Below are 24,578 nucleotides of genomic sequence, written 5' to 3'. Positions count from 1 at the left end.
TGAGAGGGGTTAAAGACTGTGGTGTGATATGTGATGGGAGCACCTGGATAATACACACAAATTGCTGGAGGAACTCAGCAAGTAAGGCAGCATCCATGGAAAACTTCCCCTCCCCTAACCTTATTCTGGCTTCAAACCTCTTCCTTTCCAGTCTTGGTGAAGGATCTTGGCTCAGAACCTCAAATGTTTATTCCTTTCCATAGATGCTGTCTGACCTGCTGAGTTCGTTCAGCTTTTTGTGAGTGCTGGGAATGTAGTTCTAATGCGCCTAGTTTTCCACTCATTAAAATAAATGACCATGAAAACTTAGAACAAGCTCAATGACTTGTATCTGATCCTGTCAGCTCTGCTGTCAACTCTGTGCCAGAAGCAGAATCTACATACACTTACTCCAATCTCAACAAAAATATAACATTTTTGTTAGAAGCAGATAAGCAGCATTAGAGTGAGCAGGCCATCTCACTTTTTGATTAATTTCAGTCTCCTTTCCCAGAAGAGCTCTTTTTTCTCTCTCCATCTCTCACTATAAGTTGGCTTTCAACCACTTTTTCTGCAAGTCTAGAATTATTCACGAAGTATCTTTGCTTAACTTCCCATTGAATTTTCTTGTGCACACTGACATTATTCTTTCTGGTCAGTCGATCTTTGTGACCAGTAGGAATGCTTCATTGCATTGTAAATCTGATGACAGGCTTGTGCTAAAATGTCAGGTTGTTTTTCCCTCCATGGATCCTACCCAACCTGCTGCGCATTTCAAGCATGTTCTGTTTTTATTTGATTTACAATATTACAGGTTAAATTCACTACATTTATCTAAGGGACAAGAATATTCCAAAGGAAATGCTTCATAGGAATTTCCTGTCAGCACAAATATCAAAAACAAATGATGTTATATTTGAGGTCATGGCATATACAAGCACTTTACATTGGTGCATGGTACATCATGACATAAAATATAACAATGGCAAACAACCAGAAGGCAATTCCAATGTACTTACATTTCAAACCTACGACCATACATCTTATTCTTTACAAATTATTGTGCATTAACCACACGCTAACAAATCCAGACACTTCAAAACTTGTTCATGGGTGTGCATCGTAAATTTAAACTAAAATTTACTACAAACTAAACAAAATCAGAATTATAAATGTCATTAAACTACATTCAACATGTTGCCAGACAGACAATTAATAAATATTTGAATATCTATGGTGTATCTTACCTAACTAACTGTTTGTGACCACTTCATGGGCATGTTTCCCACACGCAGTTAACGTACGTGTACCAACCAAATGCACTTCCTTTTTCTCCCTCAGATATCACTTCTTTCAGCTCCGTCTAGTATATGATTGCTTTGGGAATTTCCAATTGTTTTTTTTTTTTAATTAGTCTTTCCAATATTTGTTCAATTTGGATGTAAATTTATCAAAAAGAAAATAGAATGCAAAATAAATTTTAATGTAAAAGACCTTTGATTTCTAATGATTCTGCATTTCATGGTACATAAATATAAATTATGAAGGTTAATATGCTCTTCAGTCAGCTGTGAAGTAAATCTCAGAACTCATCCCACTTCATCTGATTTTGATATTGACAAAAGTTGCCAATACCAGCCATCTTGGTCACAAGCAGGGAACCCGTGGAGTGAATGGAATGATAGTTTCACACAATACTCTGTTTCCCAAGGCCTGCACACTTACTATGGCTTGATAACATTAACAAAACCATCATTCATGAGACTGCTGAATTAGTGTGGCCACCAAGCAGTTCACTTTAATTTTCAGCTAACTCATTAAAGGGTTAGTACCTATTCTATTGGATTACCAGTAACACAATTACAAACTAAATATTACAGAATTACAGAATGACAGCAATTATAAAATAAATATTGATGGACTCTCTTGAAAGCATGGTTACAATTTTATGGTTTCAGTTGACATCAGTATAAATGTCAATAGCACACTGTAAAAGACATTGGCCACACTGCTGAATCACTCTTAGAATTTGTAAGACAGCTGTTCTGAGTAACAACAAATGTGTCTAAGGAACTTATTTTATAGGCAGAGAATTAGCTAGACATAGTATATTACAAGGGTAAGCTTTAAGTTCATCTACCAATCTTCTCATCCTGAGTTAGCCCATCAAGCTGATTTCAAGTATTCAATTAGCTTTTCCAAGAAAAATAAAGGACAATTTATGTGATTAATTTATAAAGCAATTGACTGTATGGATAGCATTACTCCCTTTTTTTCTGTGCCAACTGCAAAGGTTGTCAACCGTCATTGATTATTTAAAGTAACTCAAGTGAACTGTGGAATGCGCTTCAATATTCATCTAAGTATTAAGACAGACATAAATCTGTGGACAAAACTGCAATCAAAATTTATATATAAATGATAAAAGTATGAGGACATGAGAGAGTCTTAGATTTTTCTGCAGTGACATAAAGTGCAGTGATTGTTGTCATACAGCCGAAATTCAAACACGAAACAACTCTGCAGTTGCAAAGTCAATTCTTACCTATGGAAATTATGAGCTGTGAGGCCAATAAAGAATGCTCAGCCTGGAAAAATACTTTGATCTTACAAATAAATAAATCAATTAAAAAGTTCTATTGCGTGTAATATACAAAGAATGTTACTATTTATTTGAGGTTCTCATCTAGATTAATAGACCATACCTTAAACAAATGGAATTGTATTCAGTCAATGACAGATATCTAAGTGGATTCTATTCTTAGATTTAGAAGCTTCCAACTTCTCCACTGTTCCTTAGTTTTTAACACCACATAATAATACTGATGCTTCATTTTGCAGAATCTATCAATCAAATGAAATAGGCCCCATCCTACATCTATGGATGTCTCTCACAATTAATAAGCCTCCAATTCATTCTTCCCTTAAGCTACTACATTTCTTCTCTAAATATCTGCAGTCAGTGTTCTGAAATGGGATAACTTCAATTTAATACAAACTTAGGAAAACAGAAGACTTGATATACTAGTAACACAGAACACAAAAAAAATTGCCAATTTACTTTGAAATTCCCTTGAAGGCATGACAAGAAAAGAGACTTAGCTGGCTAATGTGTTCATTGCATTTAAAAAGTTGGATTTATTTGACACCCACCTGATATATCTGCTCTCTTAGTAGTGTTGCTACTGCTGGATGAACTATTTCCAATACCATTGAAAGCTGCCATGTTGTCTGTGCTGTAAGCTCTCAGAACTGACAGCATGTTCATTTGCTGGTCCACAGGTTGGTGGTCATGGGTCTGCCCAGGTGGAATATTGTGAGATGGCAGAAGATTTAAATTGTGCCAAGGTCCACCTTGGTGTTTACCCATGGCACTCAGAAGACTCTGTGAACCTTGTGAAAGAGCTGTACTGTGAATTAGATCTTCTTCATCAGAGGTTTCTTCATCCGAGGTTGATGGTCGGTTTGTGTCAACTAATGCTTCTTGATCATCTGCATCTTGCTCATTTACAGACCCTGTATCATCACTAAATGGCTGATTACCTGCTTCACCAGAGGGACTCATGCTTGTAGTCCCCGGTGAAACAAGATTCAGTGAATTTGTAGGAAGGTATTTCAGCTCATTTTCATGGGCAGAGCCCAAGACAGATGTTCCTGGGTTGCCACCAGTTGAGTATTTGTGAAATTGTTTGTAAAAGTCTGTCACTAGAGAACTCAGACTGGAATCCATGGGATTAATATAAGACTTCTTGTGATCTCCCACAGAATCACTAGATTGCCCTTGTGAAGATATTTTTTCAGGAGAGGAATCTGCCTTGTCAAGTAGTTTTGCTGTTATATCTTTCTTGGCAACAACAGGAGAAATAGACAAACAGGTTTTCTTTGCAACAGATGAAGCCTCCCCTCGAAGGTCATTCCCAATTCCAGCTGTTCCAGAAAGATTTTCTTTTCGTTTTGATTTTCCCAGGTGGTTTGCTTGAAGGTGAAGAATCATTAGTTCCATTGACGATGTCGTGAAGGAACAGAAAAGACACCCATGCCAAGTAATGTTATCCTGAGTGGTAGTCGTTGCACCAGGGATTGAAACAGAGTCCTGTGATGGAGGTCTTACAGACAAGTCTAAAGGTTCATACTGGGATTTTTCTGCAGCTGACCGAGATTTGACAGCTGATTTTTCTTCGGAAGACTGATTTTCAACCCTTCCTTCACAATCTTCAGAGCCGGCATTCTTTGTGAGTTTCTCTAGTGTTAGCTTTGAGTTAGACTGTCTTAGGCTTGCTGTTTCACCATACACTCTTGCCAACATTTCTTTCTCTTTCTCCAAGGATCTCAGTCCAAAGGTGTCAATAAATGCTTGCAAGGACCCTTGAAAGTTGACTCCATTTCCAGCAAGACTTTGAAAAGCTCTGCTTAGATCAGAAAGGCTTGGAGTTTCCTCACCAGAAACCTCCGAAGTAATTTTCAGGTTTTCAGATTGCTGCTCTGATGTTACACTGGGCCCATGTCCTTGGCAATCTGCAGGAGAAAGGACTCCTACTGGCCACTGCTGAGGAGTCAAGCTACTCCTTAGGTCAGTTCCAGGCACACCTTTCATAACTCCTCTCAATATCTCCGGTCTGATAAACATCTGGCTTTTGCTTACTGGCTCTTCAGAATGCTCCTGACGAGTGTGAGCTTGCCCTGGCAGTGGGCTTGTTCCATTCTGCCGCTCCCGATGGTGACGTTCTAAATGGTATTTCAGAGATGCTGACTGGGTTCCAGCATAATCGCAATGAGGGCATTTATACGGCTTTTCTCCTAAAAAAAAAGAAACAAAATACTAACTTCATTTCTGTTTTGAACATGCAAATGTTCCTCTGCAATCTGGGCTAAAAAATAAACAATTCTTTCCTTTTGTGTGAGAAGAAAGACAAGACATAGCTGAAAAAGCAGAAACAAGTTTCAACAAGCAGAACTTTATATGATTCCATACAGTCCTGAAATGAATGATTTAAGACTTACTATGCAGTAAATCATGGATATAATTAGCAAATGGCAGGCTGCACAAGTAATTTATCATTATTTGTGAAGCACCATTCAAAAATTAATTTAACAATTTCCAGAAAATAGCACTGGTTCAAACAATACTGTAGCTCCAAACAAGTTTGATACAAATACTAAATAATATATTAAAAAATAAGAGCAATTCTAGTTTGTCTGCCTTTGCCTCTATATTAATTTGAATGTGCAGCTTTGTATTTACACCGGTTAAGAAAATATTTGACAAAAATGCAAAAATGCATAATTATGCTGTGTATCATTGAGCAGGTTTTTTTAGGATAATATCCACCTCATAAATTTGCTGGCTTGTGCATTTATTTCCATAATTTTTCTCTTTTGAAGGTACATGGATCTTGCTCATATATTATTATAATAGACATTTGGTAACAGCTCAAGATACTGGATTTTTCAGCAAATCGTTTCCATTTCTTTTTTCAAATTGCATTCTCCTTTAAAATTAAAAACAATGGACTGAAGGAATACAGAAGACAACCACTACACTCTGCCGCTGCACCCCAATCAATGTACTGTATGTCAGCAAGTTTCTGTTGAAAATTATCATCTATTGTAAATCTAAAACAAAACAAAATGAATTGAATGGTCTCTTAATTAAAACATGTCCTTTCATGTTCTCTAACCTGAAGCAATGGGACTATAAGAATGCTCTTGATAAGCTTTACTCATTGTTCTCAATAAGAGAATTAATGTGATCTCTGGTCACTTCTCCAAACAATACACTTAAAATAAAACACAACTGTATATGTTTATATTGTATGCATGTTTTTATTTAAAGGAATGCTCCATGCATAGCACATCACAATGATCAGAATATTTTCAAAGGGCCAAAGTTCTCACCTTTCCTTTCAATAGTTTGTCCTTGGCATCCTGCCACTGGAAAGTAACCCACTCAACACTGTGGTCTAGAAATGTAAGGGCTCTAGTCTAAGCAACCATTGTTGTGAGTGGGACAGCTGCACAAATCACTTCAATATCAGTGAAAAGAACAAAGAAACATCCAAAGGTCATGCCTGAAACAAGAGTTGGAATTTTTCCCTACCTAAATGGGAAAATAATGTTTTTTAATGCCTCCTTTGCAAAACTGGGCTGCACTTGAACACAACTGATGTGTAAAATATGGTGTACATTTGTCCAATCACCACCTTTAGAGGATGACTGCTCTCCGCAAAATTGCAAAAAAAGAAATCACTTATTTGAGTCTAGTGCTCTATAACATTTCATGGCTGCTTCCTAACCGATCATTTCCACCTTCTCCCAATCATTCATGTCCTCTTGATCACTTCCCTGCCTCTCTTAGGACTGGCCTCTAAACTGAAGGGCTCTTCGTTGGTGGCTTGCCTGTAATTGTCCAGCTGGTGTATTTGCACATAGGTAGTGGACGAGGGCACTATGTTTGACAAATCTTTCCAACATTCACACAATATTTAATTTAGATAAATGTGGGATGTTGCATTTTGTCCAGCAAAATAAAGACTAAGACCTTGGGTGGTGATGTGGTTCCCTGAAAATGCATTCGCAAGTAGATAGGGTGGTGAAGAATGTTTTTGGAATGCTGACCTTCATCAGTCAGGGCCATATGTTGGGGGGGGTGGGGGGGTTCTACTGCAATTGTATAAGAAGCTGTCAAATTTGCACTTGGAGTAATATGTTCGGTTTTGCTCACCCTGCTCAAGGAAATATGTTATTAGACTGGACCGAGTGCTGAAAAGATTTACAAGGATGTTGCCTGGACTCAAGCCACTGAATTTTTGTCCGAAGAGATGTTTTTCTTGGAGCGTAGGAGATCGAGAGGCGATCTTATAGAGTGTATGAAATAATGACGGCGATTGATACTGAATGAACTCAGTCTCTTTTCCAGGATTGGGGAATCATGAACAGGATGGCATAGGTTTAAAGTGAGAGGGGAAAGATTTAATAGGAGCTTTGGGAGGGGAAAACTTTGTTTTTAAACAGAGTGCTGTACATATATGGAAATGAGCTGCCAGAGGGCATGGCTTTTCCTGGTACAATATCAATTTTTAAAAGACAACTGAACAGGTGCATGGATAGGAAAGGTTTGGACACGGCAAATTGGACTAGTTTGGATGGTCATCTTGGTCAGCATAGACCAGTAAAATGCCAATATACCAGATCCCCACCATCCAGGCCCTGCCACCTTTTTGCAGCTACCATTAAGCAGAAGGTACAGAAGTCTGAAGTCCTACACCACCAGGTTCTATTTCCCTTCAGCCATTCAGTCTTGAAACAACCGGCTAAACTCAGATCACTACAGCTTAGTAACACTGTGAACATTTTGACAACTTTTCACTAAAATGGGCTTTACATTTTTGTTCTGCTTGCGTTTTCTTGTAAAAATATGTATAATTTATGTTTAGTTTATGCTTTTTTTGTGAATGCTGCTATGTGTCTGTGATGCTGCATATAAGTTTATCATTACACCTGTGGATACATATCCTTGTGTATTTGACAATTGACTCGACTATGATTTTGACTTTGAACATAAGACTCTATCTCTTTGAAAATTGAATATATACATATATATATAACTGAAAGTGGAAGTTAACATAGATCCCGGCCATAGCCAGTATTTTGCCAGTATATAGATTCAACCTATGATCAATATTAGTTTTCTAATGAAGAAGCTTTAACACTATTATACCTTTCATTGTCATTCCATAAAATGCAAGTTCTTAAGACTCAATATTTTGCACCTATGGAGGATAACTGTGCCAAGTTTAGTAACTTAAGTAAAATTGGAATTCACTTTTTGGCTGATTCAGGCTTGTACCTTGCAACAGTCCAGGGTCACATAGCATAAGTTAATGGCCTTGTACTAGTTATCATTTTTTAAAATGCCTGTTTTATTGGTAATGAGTGTAACATATACAAGAATGCTTTATTCATAGTGAACAATGAGGGCATTGAAATAACTTCTTCAATGCATGGCTCTCAATTTTTCATTACACGGCCTTGGATTAATATCTGCATATATCGCATGAGGTGTCTGATGGTTTTTAATTGTTCAGCAGGTAGCACTAACATGAGCTGTGCACTTGGAGTAATCTTTACCATTAAGAAACTATAGAATTTAAGCAGCAAAGTTAAGACAAGAATTTTTAAAGGTGGAACCATAGACATAAAATCCCAAAGTAATAACTGAAAACCTTTTTTTAACTTACAAATTTCTAGCTGGAAATATGGATCAATATATTAAACTGCATCATAGGTAATGCGTGATTAACAATATTTTTAATATTCGTGCCATGTGTTTGGTTGAACTTCCATGATTAAACCTGCATTATTCAAAATGGCACTTGGCATAGTAAGAAATTGCCTGCAGAGGTCAAAGGTCACCCTGTCAAACCAGATGACCTCATTTTAATATCATGTGGAAGCACAGAATAATTAAAAGTGTTGTAGTTTATCCTGGATATTTCAAGTGTTATCTTTGATATATGTTATGCTGCTTCAAGACATAAGGTAAATGATTTCTATCTGGTAAAAAAAATCCAAATTAGTCTCTGAGCTTTATAAAATGTTTTCAACACAGATTGCCCATTACCAGAGTTACTCACATGTGATAAATGGATTGATTTTATATGCAGCAATGTAACCTTTATCTCCAAGCATTGATTCCACAGAAATTTTATAAACTACGAAGTCCTGTGTTAGAACTTTATATTAACACTTATGTATTTCCTATAATCTGATAATTAAGCACTAATAATTATAAAGACTAAAATAAATATTCTTCACAGGAAAGCTACAGTGCATTAATATAAATTGTCCACATGATTCCCCTAAGCCTATATGCTGTAAATATGAAGACTATTGCACAGCTGCTTATTGCTAAACAGTGCCTTGTCTAGAAGGGGACAATCTGTGTTTCTAATTGCTGTCATTGAAGCCTCGATTCATTTTGTGACTTTCCCATTAAAATGTGAGCATTAATTTGTATAATGAAATATCACCCACTGTGGTATTCATTAGCCATGCCCTACTGTATACTTCACATTGTTAGCTAGCCAGAAACTGTAGCTAATTTCACTAATGGATATTTTCCTACTAAATCTTTGGTAGAAAATTAATACAGAAACATTACCCCTTTAACTTTTTAGAAATTTAAATTCAGTTAATTCTTTTTTGCCAGATTTGTTCGAACCTATAAATCTGAAGGTAACTTCTGCCATGACAGTATTTAGTAGGCCATGGATATAGATTGGATGGACTGGTTGTACAGGCACAGAAACACCTGCTTCCCCACCAGATGGCCAAATTTTTAATTCCCTAGTGCTGCCTATCTTCCAAGCTTAAGTTTTGCTGTCCTTGACCAGGCATCTGAATTGAATTCCTCAGATGGTGGGATATTCTACATTATAGCCATTAACAACTGGTATAATTGGCCTTCCCTGTGCTAAGTAAACTGCCTATCTGCCTTTCCCAGAGGAACACTGTAAAAAACTGTCAGATACTTTGTAGAATAAACTCAACCAAGAGTGTTCATACATCAGTAAGCAGTAATGATAGGAGTTCTGTGAATGAAAAGGTTTAAAACTCTGGCTTTAAAATTACATTAGTACATGTAAATCTGACTGATGTAAAGCCTGATGAATCAATTATCCAATTGCCTTTAGAGAAATTCATTTTCTCTGAATATAGTGAAAATCTTAATTTTACTGGGTTCTTCTTACTGTCCTCATAGTTTATACCAATTTTCTGCTATTTGTGTGTTTGTTCATCTCTGTCATGAAAGTATTGGTTTGTGGCACCCTCTGAGTCATTTAGTGGTATGGTCCTTGCTGGCTGCTTTATTATGAGCACGCTGATGTCTCAAAATGACAGTTTCATTTATTGTGTTAATTCAGAACAATTTTTGAAGGCAAGCTGTTCTCTTTGTCCATATTAATGACAGTCTGAGCTTGTCAAGCACACAGAGTGCACAATCTTGCCGATTTCTCGGTTGTATACAAATTTCTTTAAGCCGTGGAAATTACTCTTGGTGATATATTATTTTTCAAAATCATGTGGCAATTATCTATTTTTCAACTGAAGGTGTAATTCTGGTTCAAAACTATTTATATGACAGTTATCTATCATAAACCTAATGATAATACAATTAACCAGTGGCAGGAGCTTCTTAGATTATAAAACATCTAATATTTACATTAAAAGATACTGATGGAGTGTGACCTTAATACTACAGCTTGGAGAATTCATCTGCATAGAACTTGTATGTTGTAACCTGCAGCAGAGTAGATGGGCACTGTGAATGGAGTACTACCTACCTGTTGAAGCGCAGCACAATTTTCTTCAGAAGGGAAGACAGTCATTTAAGTTTTTTTTAAAGAAAGTGAAGCACAGTTTTTTTCTTCAAAAGAGCAGTGAGATATTTGAAATTAAAGAAAGGCAGAAAACGGATGAAATTCACAGGTTTCATAAACAGTGAGTAATGAGTGATAATAATATTAAATTTGTAAAAGCAGAAATGTTCGGCTATATCATAAAGATAGACGCATTTGATTACACAACACATAATTGGTGATGTATACTGAATGAATTGAGCAGTATTTTAAAGCAAATGGAATAGCCGATGAGAAACATGTACTAGTTTTGCTGAGTGCAATGGGTAGAGGAGCATACTGTTCTGTCCTGTGATGCACTGTTCATTTTGTATGCAGCTCGTTTTGTAGAAACATCACCTCCTGTTCATAAGCTGTTTCTTTTGCATCATTTCCTGCCAGGGTTAAATCGGATTTCGACTTGAAGCACACATAGTAGAAAGACATCCATGCCCATCCATTCTTTATTTGCCCTTGAAACAGCAATATCTGTGAACTTCTTAATATCAGTAAACATTTAGTAGATATACTTCGAAGGGAGTATTATGTTTATTGTTCATCACTGCACCATGAGTTCGCTCGAGTCCATGTCACAGCTATAGAATGTTGCGCATGTGTATTGCTTTGTTTACTGCTGATTATGTGAATAATTGATAATACAAATATATTCCAGCACGGGGTGATTCAATATTGAATCTAAAATTTTACTTAACATCCTGCAGTTTCACTAAGTTTTCTCATTAAAAGCCCTAAAGGAAACTTCCATCTCAGGTGATTTTTGAAATGGTGTTTAACTCCCTGTCTTGTTTTATATGCAACATACTGTGAGAGCAGTAGATACAGGGTTTGGTTAGAAGTTTGACTGCTCAAACCAAGCAAGCTGAAATGAGCTATATTGTGGCATTGTGGCATCTGTTAGTCTCACGAGACCGTGGATCTGCACCCGCATCTCCAGGACGCAGGCATGGGCAAGGTTATACGGAAGAGCGGCAGTTGCCCATGCAGCAAGTCTCCCCTCTCCATGCCACCGATGTTGTCGAAGGGAAGGGCAAGGGCCGATACAGCTTGACACCGGCGTCGTCGCAGGAGTTGTCAGAACGAGGTTGAAGGGACTTCAACCTCTGCCTTAGGGACTCCAGTTTTGGATTTGTCCTCAGGGTTTACTCCCAAAGCCTTTCCCATGAGTGGGTATGGCCGCAAGGCAGCGAAGGTTTGAAATCAGAGTTTTCCCTCTCTTAGATGGACTGCCTTCCCAGGCTTATGAGCTGCATCTACACGAGCTTTGTTAATATCATGAAAATAATGCAGGAACATTTAGAACCAAAACCATTATTGGTTGCAGAACACTTTAGGGTTCATAAGTGCAATCAAAAGGAAGAGGTGTCTAATTCAGTTTATATGCCTAATTGAAGAAATCGTCCGAGCATTGTAACTTCAGTGATAGGCTTAATGGTGCCTAAATAGGCTTAGAGATCATTTAGTTGATAGAATCTTACAAGAAAGACATCTAACTGAAGCACAACTCACATTTAAAAGAGCATTTGAAATTGCTGTATCAATGGAAACAGAAAAGACACAATTAAGTTGCAGTCAGGATTGAAGCAAGCATGAACAAAATTGCAACGTCCAAACAGAAACCAGTCTGGCTGAACAACTGGTGTTACTGTTGTGGCAGGAGCTCAGAAATACCAGACCAGCACAGGTTTAAAGGTGAAACTTGAAGAAAATGCAAGTAGGACACATACTAGAGCAAAGGTAAAAACTCAAACTGCAATTCCAAAAAGAGCACCAATCTGCATGCTGTTGATGAAAAATCTGGTAATGAAGACATTAGAAGAGCCTTCCTGAAGATAAATCCAAGGAAGGCGATGGGCCCAGATGGTGTCCCGGGACGGGTTCTCCAGGCCTGTGCAAGCAAGCTAGCTGGAGTGTTTGCTGACATCTTCAACTGCTCCCTGATTCAGTCTAAGATCCCCTCATGTTTTAAGAAGGCAACGATAATCCCAGTGCCGAAGAAAAACAAGGTGGCATGCCTGAATGACTACCAACCTATGGCTCTAACATCAATTGCTATGAAGTGCTTCGAGCGATTGGTTATGGCACACATCAACCATAACCTACCGGTCAACCTCGACACTTTGCAATTCACCTACCAGAGCAACAGGTCAACGGCAGATGCCATCTCTCTGGAACTACATTCCTCCTTAGAATACCTGGAGAATAAAGACGCGTATGTAAGGCTCCATTTCATTGACTACAGCTCTGCCATCTTTAATGCCATCATTCCAAATAAACTGATTCCTAAGCTCCGGAACCTGGGTCTTAGCACTCAGATCTGCAGCTGGATCTTCAACTTCCTCACAGACAGGACCCAGGCTGTAAAAATAGGGGGCAAGCTCTCCTCTACAATCACTCTGAGCACCAGTGCCCCACAAGGCTGTGTACTCAGCCCCCTGCTGTACTCACTGTACACCCATAATTGTGTAGCCAAGTTTCCATCGAACTCAATATATAAGTTTGCTGATGACACCACAATTGTAGGCTGTATCTTGGGTAATGATGAGTCTGAGTACAGAGAGGAAATTAAGAACCTGGTGGCATGGTGCGAAGACAATAACCTATCGCTCAATGTCAGCAAGATGAAGGAATTGGTTGTTGACTTCAGAAGGAGTAGCGGACCGTACGACCCCATCTACATCAGTGGTGCACAGGTGGAACAGGTCAAAAGCTTTAAGTTCCTTGGGGTGAATATCACAAATGACCTGACTTGGTCTAACCAAGTAGAGTCCACTGCCAAGAAGGCCCACCAGCGCCTTTACTTCCTGCGAAAGCTGAAGAAATTTGGCCTGTCCCCTAAAACCCTCTAATTTTTATAGGTGCACCATAGAAAGCATTCTTCTAGGGTGCATCACAACCTGGTATGGAAGTTGTCCTGTCCAAGACCGGAAGAAGCTGCAGAAGATCATGAACCTAGCCCAGCACATCACACAAACCAATCTTACATCCTTGGACTCACTTTACACCGCACACTGTTGGAGCAGTGCTGCCAGGATAATCAAGGATAAGTCCCACCCAGCCAATACACTTTTTGTCCCACTTCCCTCCGAGAGAAGGTTCAGGAGCATGAAGATACACATGGCCAGATTTGGGAACAGCTTCTTTCCAACTGTGATAAGACTGCTGGACAGATCCTGACCCGGATCTGGGCCGTACCTTCCAAAAATCTGGACCTGACTTGCACTACCGTACTTTCCCTTTTCTATTTTCTAATTATGATTTATAATTTAAATTTTTATTATATTTACTTCGATTTGTACTTCAGGGAGCGCAAAGAGCAGAAACAAATATCACTGTGATGATTGTTCACTCTAGTATCAATTGTTTGGTGAAAATAAAGTATTTGTATTTGATGAAAGTGACCCAGGACTGTTGACCTTGAGATTTACAATGTGAAAACTGACAATAGACAAGCAATATGGCTTACACTAGAAGTGAACGGCAAATTAATTAATATCGAATTGGACACTGTTTCAGCCATTTCGCACAAATGATTTTGAATGGCATTTCAAGGATACTGAACTGAAGCTTGAAGATATCCAAATAAGAGCTTATACTAAAAGAAAGATTCTTTCTGTAGGAATGACATATGTAACAGTGAATTATAACAACCAATAAGCTACATTGGATTCGTATGTGGTAAAAGCAGGAGGACCAGCACTGTGGGGTCATGATTGGCTGAGACAACTACAACTAAATTGGAGATCCATCCACCATCTCCTGCAATAGAATCAACTGAAAGCAAATTCAGAAAGGTACTGGATGATGCCACAGCAATGTTCAAGGATGGCATTGGAAAACTCAAACATATCATGGGTAAAATAGAGTTAAATGAAAATGCTTCACACATGTGTTATAAAGCCCATCCAGTTCCTTATAGCATCCATGATAATGTAGCCAGTGAGCTAGATTGCATAGAATCTGAAGGAATTCCTTCCAAGGTTGAGTGGAGCCCATGGACAATGCCAGTGGTCCCAGTAACCACTGAAGAATAGTTTGTCAGGATCTGTGGTGATTTTAAAGTCACCATCAAACCAATACCGAAAGTAGATCAATACCCTTTGGCCAGGATAGAGGATCTCTTCGCAAACCTTTCTGTATGGAAACACTTTATCAAAGTGGACTTAGCTGAGGTCTACCTAGATACGGAGATAGAAGAATAGTCCAAAGTTCACCATACTGTATGTCACCATTAACACTCATGAAGGGCTTTATTGCTGTAATTGGCTTTTTTTGGAGTAACATTTGCACCTGCACTCTGGCAAAAAGCTATGGACCAGGTGCTGCAAGCTGTTCAGGCACTCAGTTTTACTTGGATGGCATCATTGTAAGGATGATAAGGAACATCTCCAAAATCTCAAGACAGTGTTAAAAAGATTTGAAAATAATGGTCTCAGAGCATGATTATTTAAACAAACATTACTTATTGTGGTCACACTTTTGATGCACAAGTATTACACAGATGTGCTGAGAAAATTCAAGCAGTAGTGGATATCCTAAGGCTAAAGTATATGTCACAGTTGTGGTCCTTTTTAGGATTTGTCGACTACTGTAACAGGTTCCTGCCAAAGTACTGTGCTCCACCCTTTGAATTCCATACTGTAGATCGGGAAGAAATGACAATGGACAAAGCAGTGTGAGGTGGCTTTCCAAAAGGCAAAGGATATAGTGATGCCAGACACCGTACTGAAATATCATAATTAACATCATCCAGTGAAACTTGCCAGTGTTGCCTCACCTTGTTCAGTCATGTCACTAGTTATGAGTGATGGAATTGAATGCCCTATAGCCTTTGCATCATGTTCCCTTACCACTGCAGAGAAAAATTATGCACAGATTGGCAGAGAGGCCTTGAGTCTGGTTTGGGGTGTAAAATGTTTGAACCAGTACTTGTATGGGAAAGAGTTTACACTCATTACTGATTGTCAACCACTAGAGTCCATTTTCAATGCACAGAAGGGTGTTCCACTAACAGCAGCAGCACAAATCCAGAGATGGGCTCTCTCTTTTGGAGGACATAATTACAAGATCGAATTACAAGAGGACAACTAATCATGGAAATGCTGTTGGATTGCCTAATTTCCCCATGGAAAAGGAGGCACCTGAAAATTTTACAGAAGAAGTACAGTATTGATTGATGTACAGTATACTTCCTAATGTAAATTGGAAGTCTCCCTATTAACTACATGAAAGGGGAAGAATTTGCCCTTGATGGGAGTTGCCTTATGTGGAGGTTTATAATTGTACCGTCCAAGCTGAGAGCTAAAGTATTGGAGGAGCTACATGCCAGTCAAAATGAAAGCGTTGGCTCAAAGCTTTGTCTCATGGCCTGGGATAGACCAGCAGCTCGAGCAGTTTGCCATGCACTGTTTGGAATGCCAACGCAACCTGAAGATGTCAAGAGCAGTGCCTCTCCATCCCTGGGAATGGCCTGCTTTGCTCTGGCAGAGGATTCATGTGGATTTTCCATTCATGGGCACAAATTTCTTGGTAGCAGTGGACATAGCTACAAAGTGGCCATAAGTATTCCCAATAGGTTCCACTGCAGCCTTTCGCACTATTGACGTGTTGGGAAGCCGCTTCTGAAGGACAGGTGTTCCAGATCAGTGACAATGAACTACAGTTTGTTGCAGAACAGTTTCAGTCATTTCTGAAAATGAATGGAATAAGAAATATTATATCTGCACTGTACTATGCAGCTACAAATGACTTGGCAGAAGTTTTTCCGGAGTCTAAAGAATGCCCTGTGAGCGATGTCAGCAGAACACACTGCCTTGACACTAAATCGGTAGCTCGCTAATTTCCTCCACAATGCAGCACACTCCACAACCAACAACTCACCAGCTACGCTGTTCCTGGTTCACGTTTAGATCTCCTCAAACCCAATCTCAGAAACAGTACGCAGGACAAACAACTGAGACAAACTGAGGGCTCCTCACACAAGGAAGTTCAACATTTCATTTCTGAACAAGCAGTCCTGATGAGGGATTATAGAGATGATCAAAAGTGCATACTTGGATGTCCAGCACTGTAACACCACTTCCTGCAAACCCAAAGTCAGCTTCTACAACCACCATGGAGGGGGCTCCAGAACCTGAGAATGTTTCACAGCTGCAGATCTCACCTGCCAAGCAGAGTGATTCCCCCCTCCGCTGCCTTGTCAGGAAAGATGTAAAAATCCTCCACAGCGATTACATTTTTAAGACTGAATGGGACAACTTAAAATTTGCTATGGTGTGGATGTCTATATACTAGTTGTACTAAATATGAATAAGATGACCAAAAGCAATACAGTACACATTTGAGTTGAAATACATTCTATATTGAGTTGGAGTTTATAGCTAACAGCAAGGAGTATTGTGTATTTAATATTTGAGTAATATTAAAAATGTATTGTTTGATTTTTTGTTTTTTACATAATTCATTACAGGTTATATATAAAAGTGCATGAATGGCATACGCCATTATGTCACCACGTCATAAGTGTGCACCTCACTTAAGTGAAAATGAAGTTGACATGTTTATCCCTGGGCCCCACGTCTTTCTTTCAATCAGTTTCAGGAGTTAGAGAACACAACAAGTGGTACCACGTGCTGTGGGCTTCAGCCGTTACTGAATATCCAAACATGGTCCAGCAACCAAAGTGGGGTTATTGGTTCATGCTGGAGCAGCCATCTTGTGTACCTCTTCCATCTGCGATCCTTCATCAGAATTCAGTTGCAGATGCTGGACATCTGGAGTTGATTTCCAGCATCTGCCAATTAGTTTGTCTCCAACGATCAACAGTGTGTCTGATGCTGGTCTATTTTTAGGCATGGATATTCCTAAAGGAACAGCTTCTGCCATGGAATATTGGAAGGATCTTTAATGGATTGATTAATAGATGAAGAGGCAAGTGACTGGCATGGCAGTGGAGACTGGATATCAGGAAATAAGATTACAATTCTGTGGCAAAGGAGGGTTTGTGCTGAAGAAGTACATGCTTGAGAAGCTAGAGAGAGATTTCTGGGGATAAACTGGGCAGTGCAAAGAAAGTGAGATGGAATTAATTTGATTTGTCTTACCCAGACCATACAGTGAATTTATACTGTCTGTTCAATGTGAAAGGAGAGATTAATGTTCCACTAAACTATGCTGATGTGTTGAAACATCACAAGATCTGCCCAATACCAATTCCAGGCCACCTTCATCTGTTTAGAAGGGATGGGATGGAGCTGCAGAGATGACGTTGATTCTAGAGCCAAAAAGAATATATTCCAAAGATTTCTAAAGCTAACTTTAAGGCCCTGGAATAGATCATTGGAACATGGGTAAAAACTCCAGCTCCCACAGAGGGCAAGGAAGTTCACCAGAAATGTAATCAAAATGCAGTAAGATGAGACAGAGGTGGACGACAATGCCATGAATGAAGACCCAAGGAGTTGCAAGGATCACAGTAACTGTTTTGATATTATACATGTAGTTCATATCAGTAAATTTATCTTGAAATACTACATTTCACCAGCTACACACACACTGCTCAATTGAGTACCCCATCACTTGATCACCACAATTTCTACTAACTGGGGCTCATACCTACATTCAGAATCAAATCAGGTTTATTATCATTGACAATGACATGAAATTTGATGTTTTGTGGCAGCAAAACAGTGCTAGAAATAAAAAAATTACTATGAATTACAATAGATAGATATAGATAATGCAATGGGAGAAAATGGAGAATGGGTCCATGGACTGTTCAGAAAGCTGGTGGTGGTGGGGGAGCTGTTCATAAATCATTGAGTGTGGTCTTGAATGAAGAAGGAATAGGTATGAAAACAATCATTTTCCATGGCTTTAGGGCAGCTGATCACATGACCCAATGGAAAATCAGTGCTCTCTCCACCCTGGGAGTTAGGAATTCAAGTTAATTTGACCTTCCCCAGTTGGTTTCTGCAGAAACTGTTTTGAACTACCTTGTCCTGAAATAGAAACGGAACTGCAACAATGAACGTCTTCCAATTGACTGGCGTGGTTGGAATAGTTGGCAGTGTGGGAAGGTTCTCAGATGAGCTCATACAAGATCTCTCACCCCAAGAATAAGTCCAGTGACTCTTTGTTACATTACCTCAGATTCAAGTATTTCTTACCTTCAGCCAGAAGAGAAAACTATACAGTACCTCATACAATTGAACCTAGACTTTCTTAATCATATTCTTTGTAATGGACACGATAGGTGATTGTCTGTAGACATAGACTGATGAAAGAAGGATGCCTTTTAATGGTTCAGAAAGGAATTTGACATCAAGGTGATGAATTCCAACTCTATATCTGACAAGGTAAATCCACAATAGAAAATAATCCATTATTTTGTCATCTCACCAACAGCTTCATCTTAATGGACAATAAGGATGACTAAGATCAGGAGAAGAAAAGCACCGCATTAATATTGAGGAAAGCTCTTCATAAATTGGCATTAAAGAGCTTTCATATTATTCTCAATTTGAATAATTTATTAATCTGCACAATTGACTTAATCCATAGGATCCAAAGGAATAGAAGGTAGAAAATTCACTTCCTCTCTTCTGTTTAGCTCCACAAATTTCATTCATTAAACAAATGCTATAAATCATTAATATACTGATTAGATTAAGGAACACACTTCAAAAATATATTGAACTTTGTGTTACGATATTATATTTCACATTTATATGAAAATGTGCAATTTCCATTTTGATGTTAACCATTTAAAATAAAGAAAAAATGAGCACTGCTATATGTGTCCTTTATGACAACAGGACATCCCAAAGCAGCCTCAGCAACACTATAACTCATGATATTTTTTCCTTGGTGTCCAAGATTTATGTGCAACACTCACGAGAAGTATCAGCGAACTCTTAAAGCTCAACCTAATCCTGTTCTCAGTTCATTCCCACATACTCACACTTTCCAGCAGTGGCCACAGGACAGTTTGCAGAAAAAGAAAGATTTCATAAATGTCCTCTTTCTTTACCTCACTCCAGAACTGTTCTTATTCAGTCATAGCTTCCTTAACTATATTGCTGAGGTAAAATTATTAAGTTACAATGTACCTCAGCTAGGAAAAATGACTGACCAATAAAACCCCAACTAATTAAAATATAATTCTGTTAAAACCACAAAAAGAACGTGCAGGAGTCATCCTTCTCCTGGACTGAGCCAGTGCAAGTTGGGGTGGGGAGTTAGGTAGCGAGTATCAGAGTATCCCAGGAGCAGCAGATTGGCTTTCCTAAGCAGCCTGGATGCTTCCTGAATAAGAGGGCACATACTATAAGGACAGGGTTGTTTTCTCCAGAGTGATGGAGGCTGAGGTAAGAACTGACAGAAGTTTATAACACTATTAAAGGAATAGCTAGGCAACTGGTATATTTCTCCAGATTTGTATGCATTTAAGGTGAGTAGAAAAGTCAATAGGAGATGTGTAGGACAAGTTTCTTCTACAGAGAATGATGGGTGTCTGGAATGCTGTTGGAGGCAGATACAACTAAAGTGCTTAAGAGGTGCTTAGACATGCCCTTAATTATGCAGAAAATGGAGGAATATGGATCGTGTGTAGGCAGAATGATTCGATGACACTAATCAAACTTTGTGAGCTGAGGGGACTGTTTCTATGCTGCACTGTTCTAATTTCTATGTTCTATGTACTTTACCAACTGGTAGTTCAAGATATAGCACTTTCACTTCAGCTGACATTTATGTTACCCCAAAATAATGGTTTTACCAGGAACTGGAAACTTCAAAACCAAATTCAATGGAAGATGCAATGTCTGAAAGTTTGAAGAAAAAGTTCAATATTTGCAAGAAAAACTTGTGTTCAAATAGCACACTCAAAATGTGGGAGGAACTCAACAGATCAGGCAGCATCTATGGAAAGGAATAAAGTTGACATTTTGGGATGAGTCTCTTCACCAGGACATCATATAGGTCTCTTTCACTTCCTTTCAGTAGATGCCCAAATATGTGTAGCCAAGCAAAGAGAATGATAAGTAGGAATTGTGATAGCCCACAGGTACACTGCAAATTCTTACAAACAGGAAAGTAATAGTGAAAACCTAACTGATTTAATAATATTGAGAGGAAGGTAAGTATTAGCCAGGATCCTTTCCTCACCTGATTGCCACTTTCTAGGAATGCATTTTCACATCCACCTGACAAAGCAAACAGATTATCAGTTTAAGATCTCCCCTAGTGGGCCACACCCCTGGCAGTGCAGTGTTACATCAGTACTTCAGTAGCAGAACTTTTGCACTCAACTACCTGTTCTGAGAATTGAACCCATAACCTACTGGCTGATGTGATTAACCCACATGGAGAACCTACACATAGCTATCACTAAAGATAGGTGAATGCAGGCTGGTAAGCTATGAAAGGGAACGAATATTAACATTAAAAGATCAGAAAAATATTCAAACTAATTTGGTAGCAGTATTCTATAAACCATGCTTTAGTTTCTTGAGGGCAGAGCAAGTGGACCACTGCACATTTCCTGGAAATATCGGCTCTTATATATTATACCATCAGCTTTGTTTACTCTGCACTGCAGTGCCATAATCTAAACTCAGCATTCAGATGGAATAGAAATGCTCTTTTTATAATGCCAAGCTGTAACAACATTGTAGATTTTAAAGAAATGTGATTACTCCTGTGGAAACCAGCTTCTGCATTTCCACACAACAATTTTTAATTTAATATTGTTTTGTTTTTGTTGAAGGATTTCCTAAAGGCAGTGAAAAGTGAAGGAGATTACTGGGAGCAGGGTACACCAGATGGTGTGGTGCAGGGAGCCAGTTGCCAATAGAGGGTGGAACATGTTAGCCAGTATGGGAGATTTGTTTCTGAATCTAAGTTTACACTGACATGTGATTGCACAGATCTCAGTCGGCATTAACAGCAAAGCTAAACCGAGAAACATCTCAGTTTATTGTCTCAGTGAGACAACAGAATGCCAGTGACTGCAAATTAAGACTGGATGGATTTAACTTGTTTAGACGATTGGTTAAGAAGAATAGACTTTTTTCATACAAGCGCAATTCAGGGCATGAATCAAATGCTGTACACAAATAGCTTGGCAGAAAAAAAAGAGAGAGAATACCTGCTGTCTGTACAAATTATTCTGTACTTCAGTCCTAGGGGTGCCTGTTTCACCATCTACCTGCTCTCTACTGTGAATAATTTTCCACTGTTCACCTACAATGGACTGATCGGCTACACATGTAGTGCAATGGGGAATGGTTATGAGAGACTGACTCACACTCCTCTCAAGAGTCTCCATTTGCGTGATTTCCCCTGTTTTATCAGATTAAAATAAAGTCTCCTTGCACAGTAATATGGGTAATTTCCCCTTCAGATGTCCACTCTAGAATTATATACGGTACATTGTTATTGTGAAATCATTTCTCCGCTCTTCCTTTCTTACCAAGATTTTGACATGAACTTCCCCAAGATAATCTCATTTGGTTAACCAGAGGCTGGAGCTAAGGTTGATATCTGCTCCAAATAAGAATCATAGCCACTCGAAAAGAGAAAAAGACCAGATCCCACGCAACAAAGGGCAAAGATAAGGAGATACTGAATGGTTGCTACAAGTTCAGTACCTTACAATCTTTGCCGTGCAGTACACTGGTTGAAAAGCTGACCGGGAGACAGCCAAGGTTAATAATCTAAATGGGTAATTGCTGTGTGAGCTAACCACACAAACCTCTGATCATAAGGCCCAGCTGAGATCCCTGCTCTCTGCTGGATTTTATGCTTTGAGCCAGATAGCATGAGGGTATTAATGGCCAAGGCTCCTGATTCTCATTGTTATTGCTGAGTCCTGGTGGTCGGTTCAAAGTAAGTTGAGGTTAGTATCAAAATTAACCATTCTATTCCATGAGCAGATAGTCTGCTGATAATACCAGATATAAAATCAAGCCATTGAAATTTACACAGAGTAAATAAAACACCATGCCCTTTATATTCCCTTGTGCCTTTGTATCAAAGGAAAAGGATGAAGCCGCAGTGCAGATCTTGGTTTATAGCTTTCTGTACCTGGACATAATCTCAGCTCAGCCTCCTCTGTTCCAATCCAAACAGCCCCCATTAAGCTAAATTTCCCTTAAAATTGAAGCTCTCCAGCCTTGGCAAATTCCTTGGAAATCCCTTCTGCACCATCTCCAGTGGCATCATACACTTTCAGTAACATGGTGAATGGACCCATATGTAGGACTGTAGCTAAGGCCTCACTAATGTTTCATACAGTTTTACATGACCTCACTAATTTCATACTCCATGTTTCGGCCAAGTATCAACTAAGGCTTATGCATTAATAATGACATTTCTTTTGAAAGGCTGTAGTATCTTATAATGTCAAATTAATTATACCATAATAATTAGGAGGAAATTTAGGCCATTTGGCCCATCAATTCTGCTCCATTTCCCTCTCAGCCCCCATCTCCTGCCTTCTCCCTGTAACCCTTCATGTCCTAATCAAGAACCTATCAACTTCTGTCTTAAATATACTCCATGACTTGGCGTCTAGAGCTGCCTGTGACAAAGAATTTCACGGATTCACCACTCTCTAGCTAAAGAAATTCCTCCTTATCTTGATTGTAAATAGATACCCCTCTATTCTGAGGCTATGTTCTCTGGTCCTAGAATTGCCCACCATACAAAACATCCTCTCCACATTCACTCTATCGAATGCTGTAAGCCCAGAGCCATCAAACACTCCTCATATGATGTCTTTCAATCCCAAAATTATTTTCATGAACCTCCTTTGAACCCTCTCCAATTTCAGAGTACCCTTTTTTTAAAGGACCCAAAACAAAACTGCTCATAATACTCCAAGTGAGACCTCAGCAGTGCTTTATAAAGCTTCATCATTACATACTTGTTTTTATATTCTTGTCCTCTCGAAATGAATGCCAACATGGTATTAGCCTTCCTCACTACTGACTCAACCTGCAAATTAACCTTTAGAGAATCTTGCACAAGGACTCCCAAATCATCTTTGCATCTCAGATTTTGGAATTTTCTGTCCATTTAGAAAATACCAAAGTGCATGACTACACATTTCCAGACACTGTATTCCATAAGCCCTTTTGTAGTCTTTCTGTTCCCTCAACACTATCTGTCCCTCCAACTATTTTCATATCATCTACAAAACGTGAACACAAACCCATCAATTCTGTTATCCAGGGGAAACCATGCTGACTTCAGCCTATTTTATCAGGTGCGTCCAAGTACCCTGAAACCATATCCTTAACAATCGATTCGTATATCCTTGCAAACACTTAAGTCAGACTAAGTGGTCTAGAATTTCCTTTTCTGCCTCTCTCTCCTCTTTAAGAGTGGAGTGACATTTGCAATTTCATCCTGAACTATACCATAGAGTATTGATTCTTGTAAGATCATTACCAATACCTCTACAATCTCTTTAGCCACCTCTTTCAGAACCTTGGGGTGTATTGGAAACCATCTGGTCCAGGTGATTTATCTATCTTCAACCCTATCAGTTTCCCAAGCACCTTCTCCCTAGTAATGACAACTTCACTCATTTCTTTCCTCTGACGCTCTGAGCTCTTGACGCTCTGGCATACTGCTAGTGCCCTCCACAGTGAAGACTGATGGACTATACTTTTTCAGTTAATCCAATTTCTTGTCCCCCATTACTAAGTCTCCAGCATCATTCTTCAGTGGTCCGATATCTACACTCAGCTTTCTTTTACTCTTTATATATCTGAAGAAAATTTTGGTATCCTCTTCAATATTATTGGCCAGTTTACCTTCATATTCCATCTTTTCCTTCTTTTTGAGTTTTTTAGTTGCCTTCTGTTGGTTTTTAAAAGATTCCCAATCCTCTAACTTCCCACAAAGTTTTGTTTTATTACATACACACTCATAGTACTTTTATGTTGGCTTTCACTTCTCTTGTCAGCCACAATTGCAAAATCCTGCCTTCTTCTTCTTTGGGATGCCTCTATCCTGTGCCTTCCAAATTGCTCCCAAACAATCCAGCCATTGCTGCTCTGACATTATGCCTGCTGGTGCCCCCTTACAATGAATGCTGGCCAATTCCTGTCTTATGCCTCTGTAAATCCCTTTACACCACTATAGTACTGATACATCTGACTTCAGCTTCTCCTT

The 24,578-nt window shown here is 38.9% G+C and overlaps 1 protein-coding gene across 5 annotated transcripts in view; it reads right to left on the bottom strand.

Annotated features, from left to right (window-relative positions):
* Positions 1 to 24,578, bottom strand: part of znf536 (zinc finger protein 536) — a 509,077-nt gene that overhangs the window by 118,842 nt on the left and 365,657 nt on the right. For all 5 annotated transcript variants that reach the window (XM_073070118.1, XM_073070119.1, XM_073070121.1 and 2 more), the window contains one exon: positions 3,133 to 4,776. In XM_073070118.1, coding sequence (XP_072926219.1) covers positions 3,133 to 4,776 — 1,644 coding nt within the window. The remainder of the gene's footprint in view (positions 1 to 3,132; positions 4,777 to 24,578) is intronic.

Source organism: Hemitrygon akajei, chromosome 17 (assembly GCF_048418815.1).
Source record: "Hemitrygon akajei chromosome 17, sHemAka1.3, whole genome shotgun sequence".
NCBI classification, from domain to species: domain Eukaryota; kingdom Metazoa; phylum Chordata; class Chondrichthyes; order Myliobatiformes; family Dasyatidae; genus Hemitrygon; species Hemitrygon akajei.
This window is presented reverse-complemented; position numbering and strand designations above follow the sequence as displayed.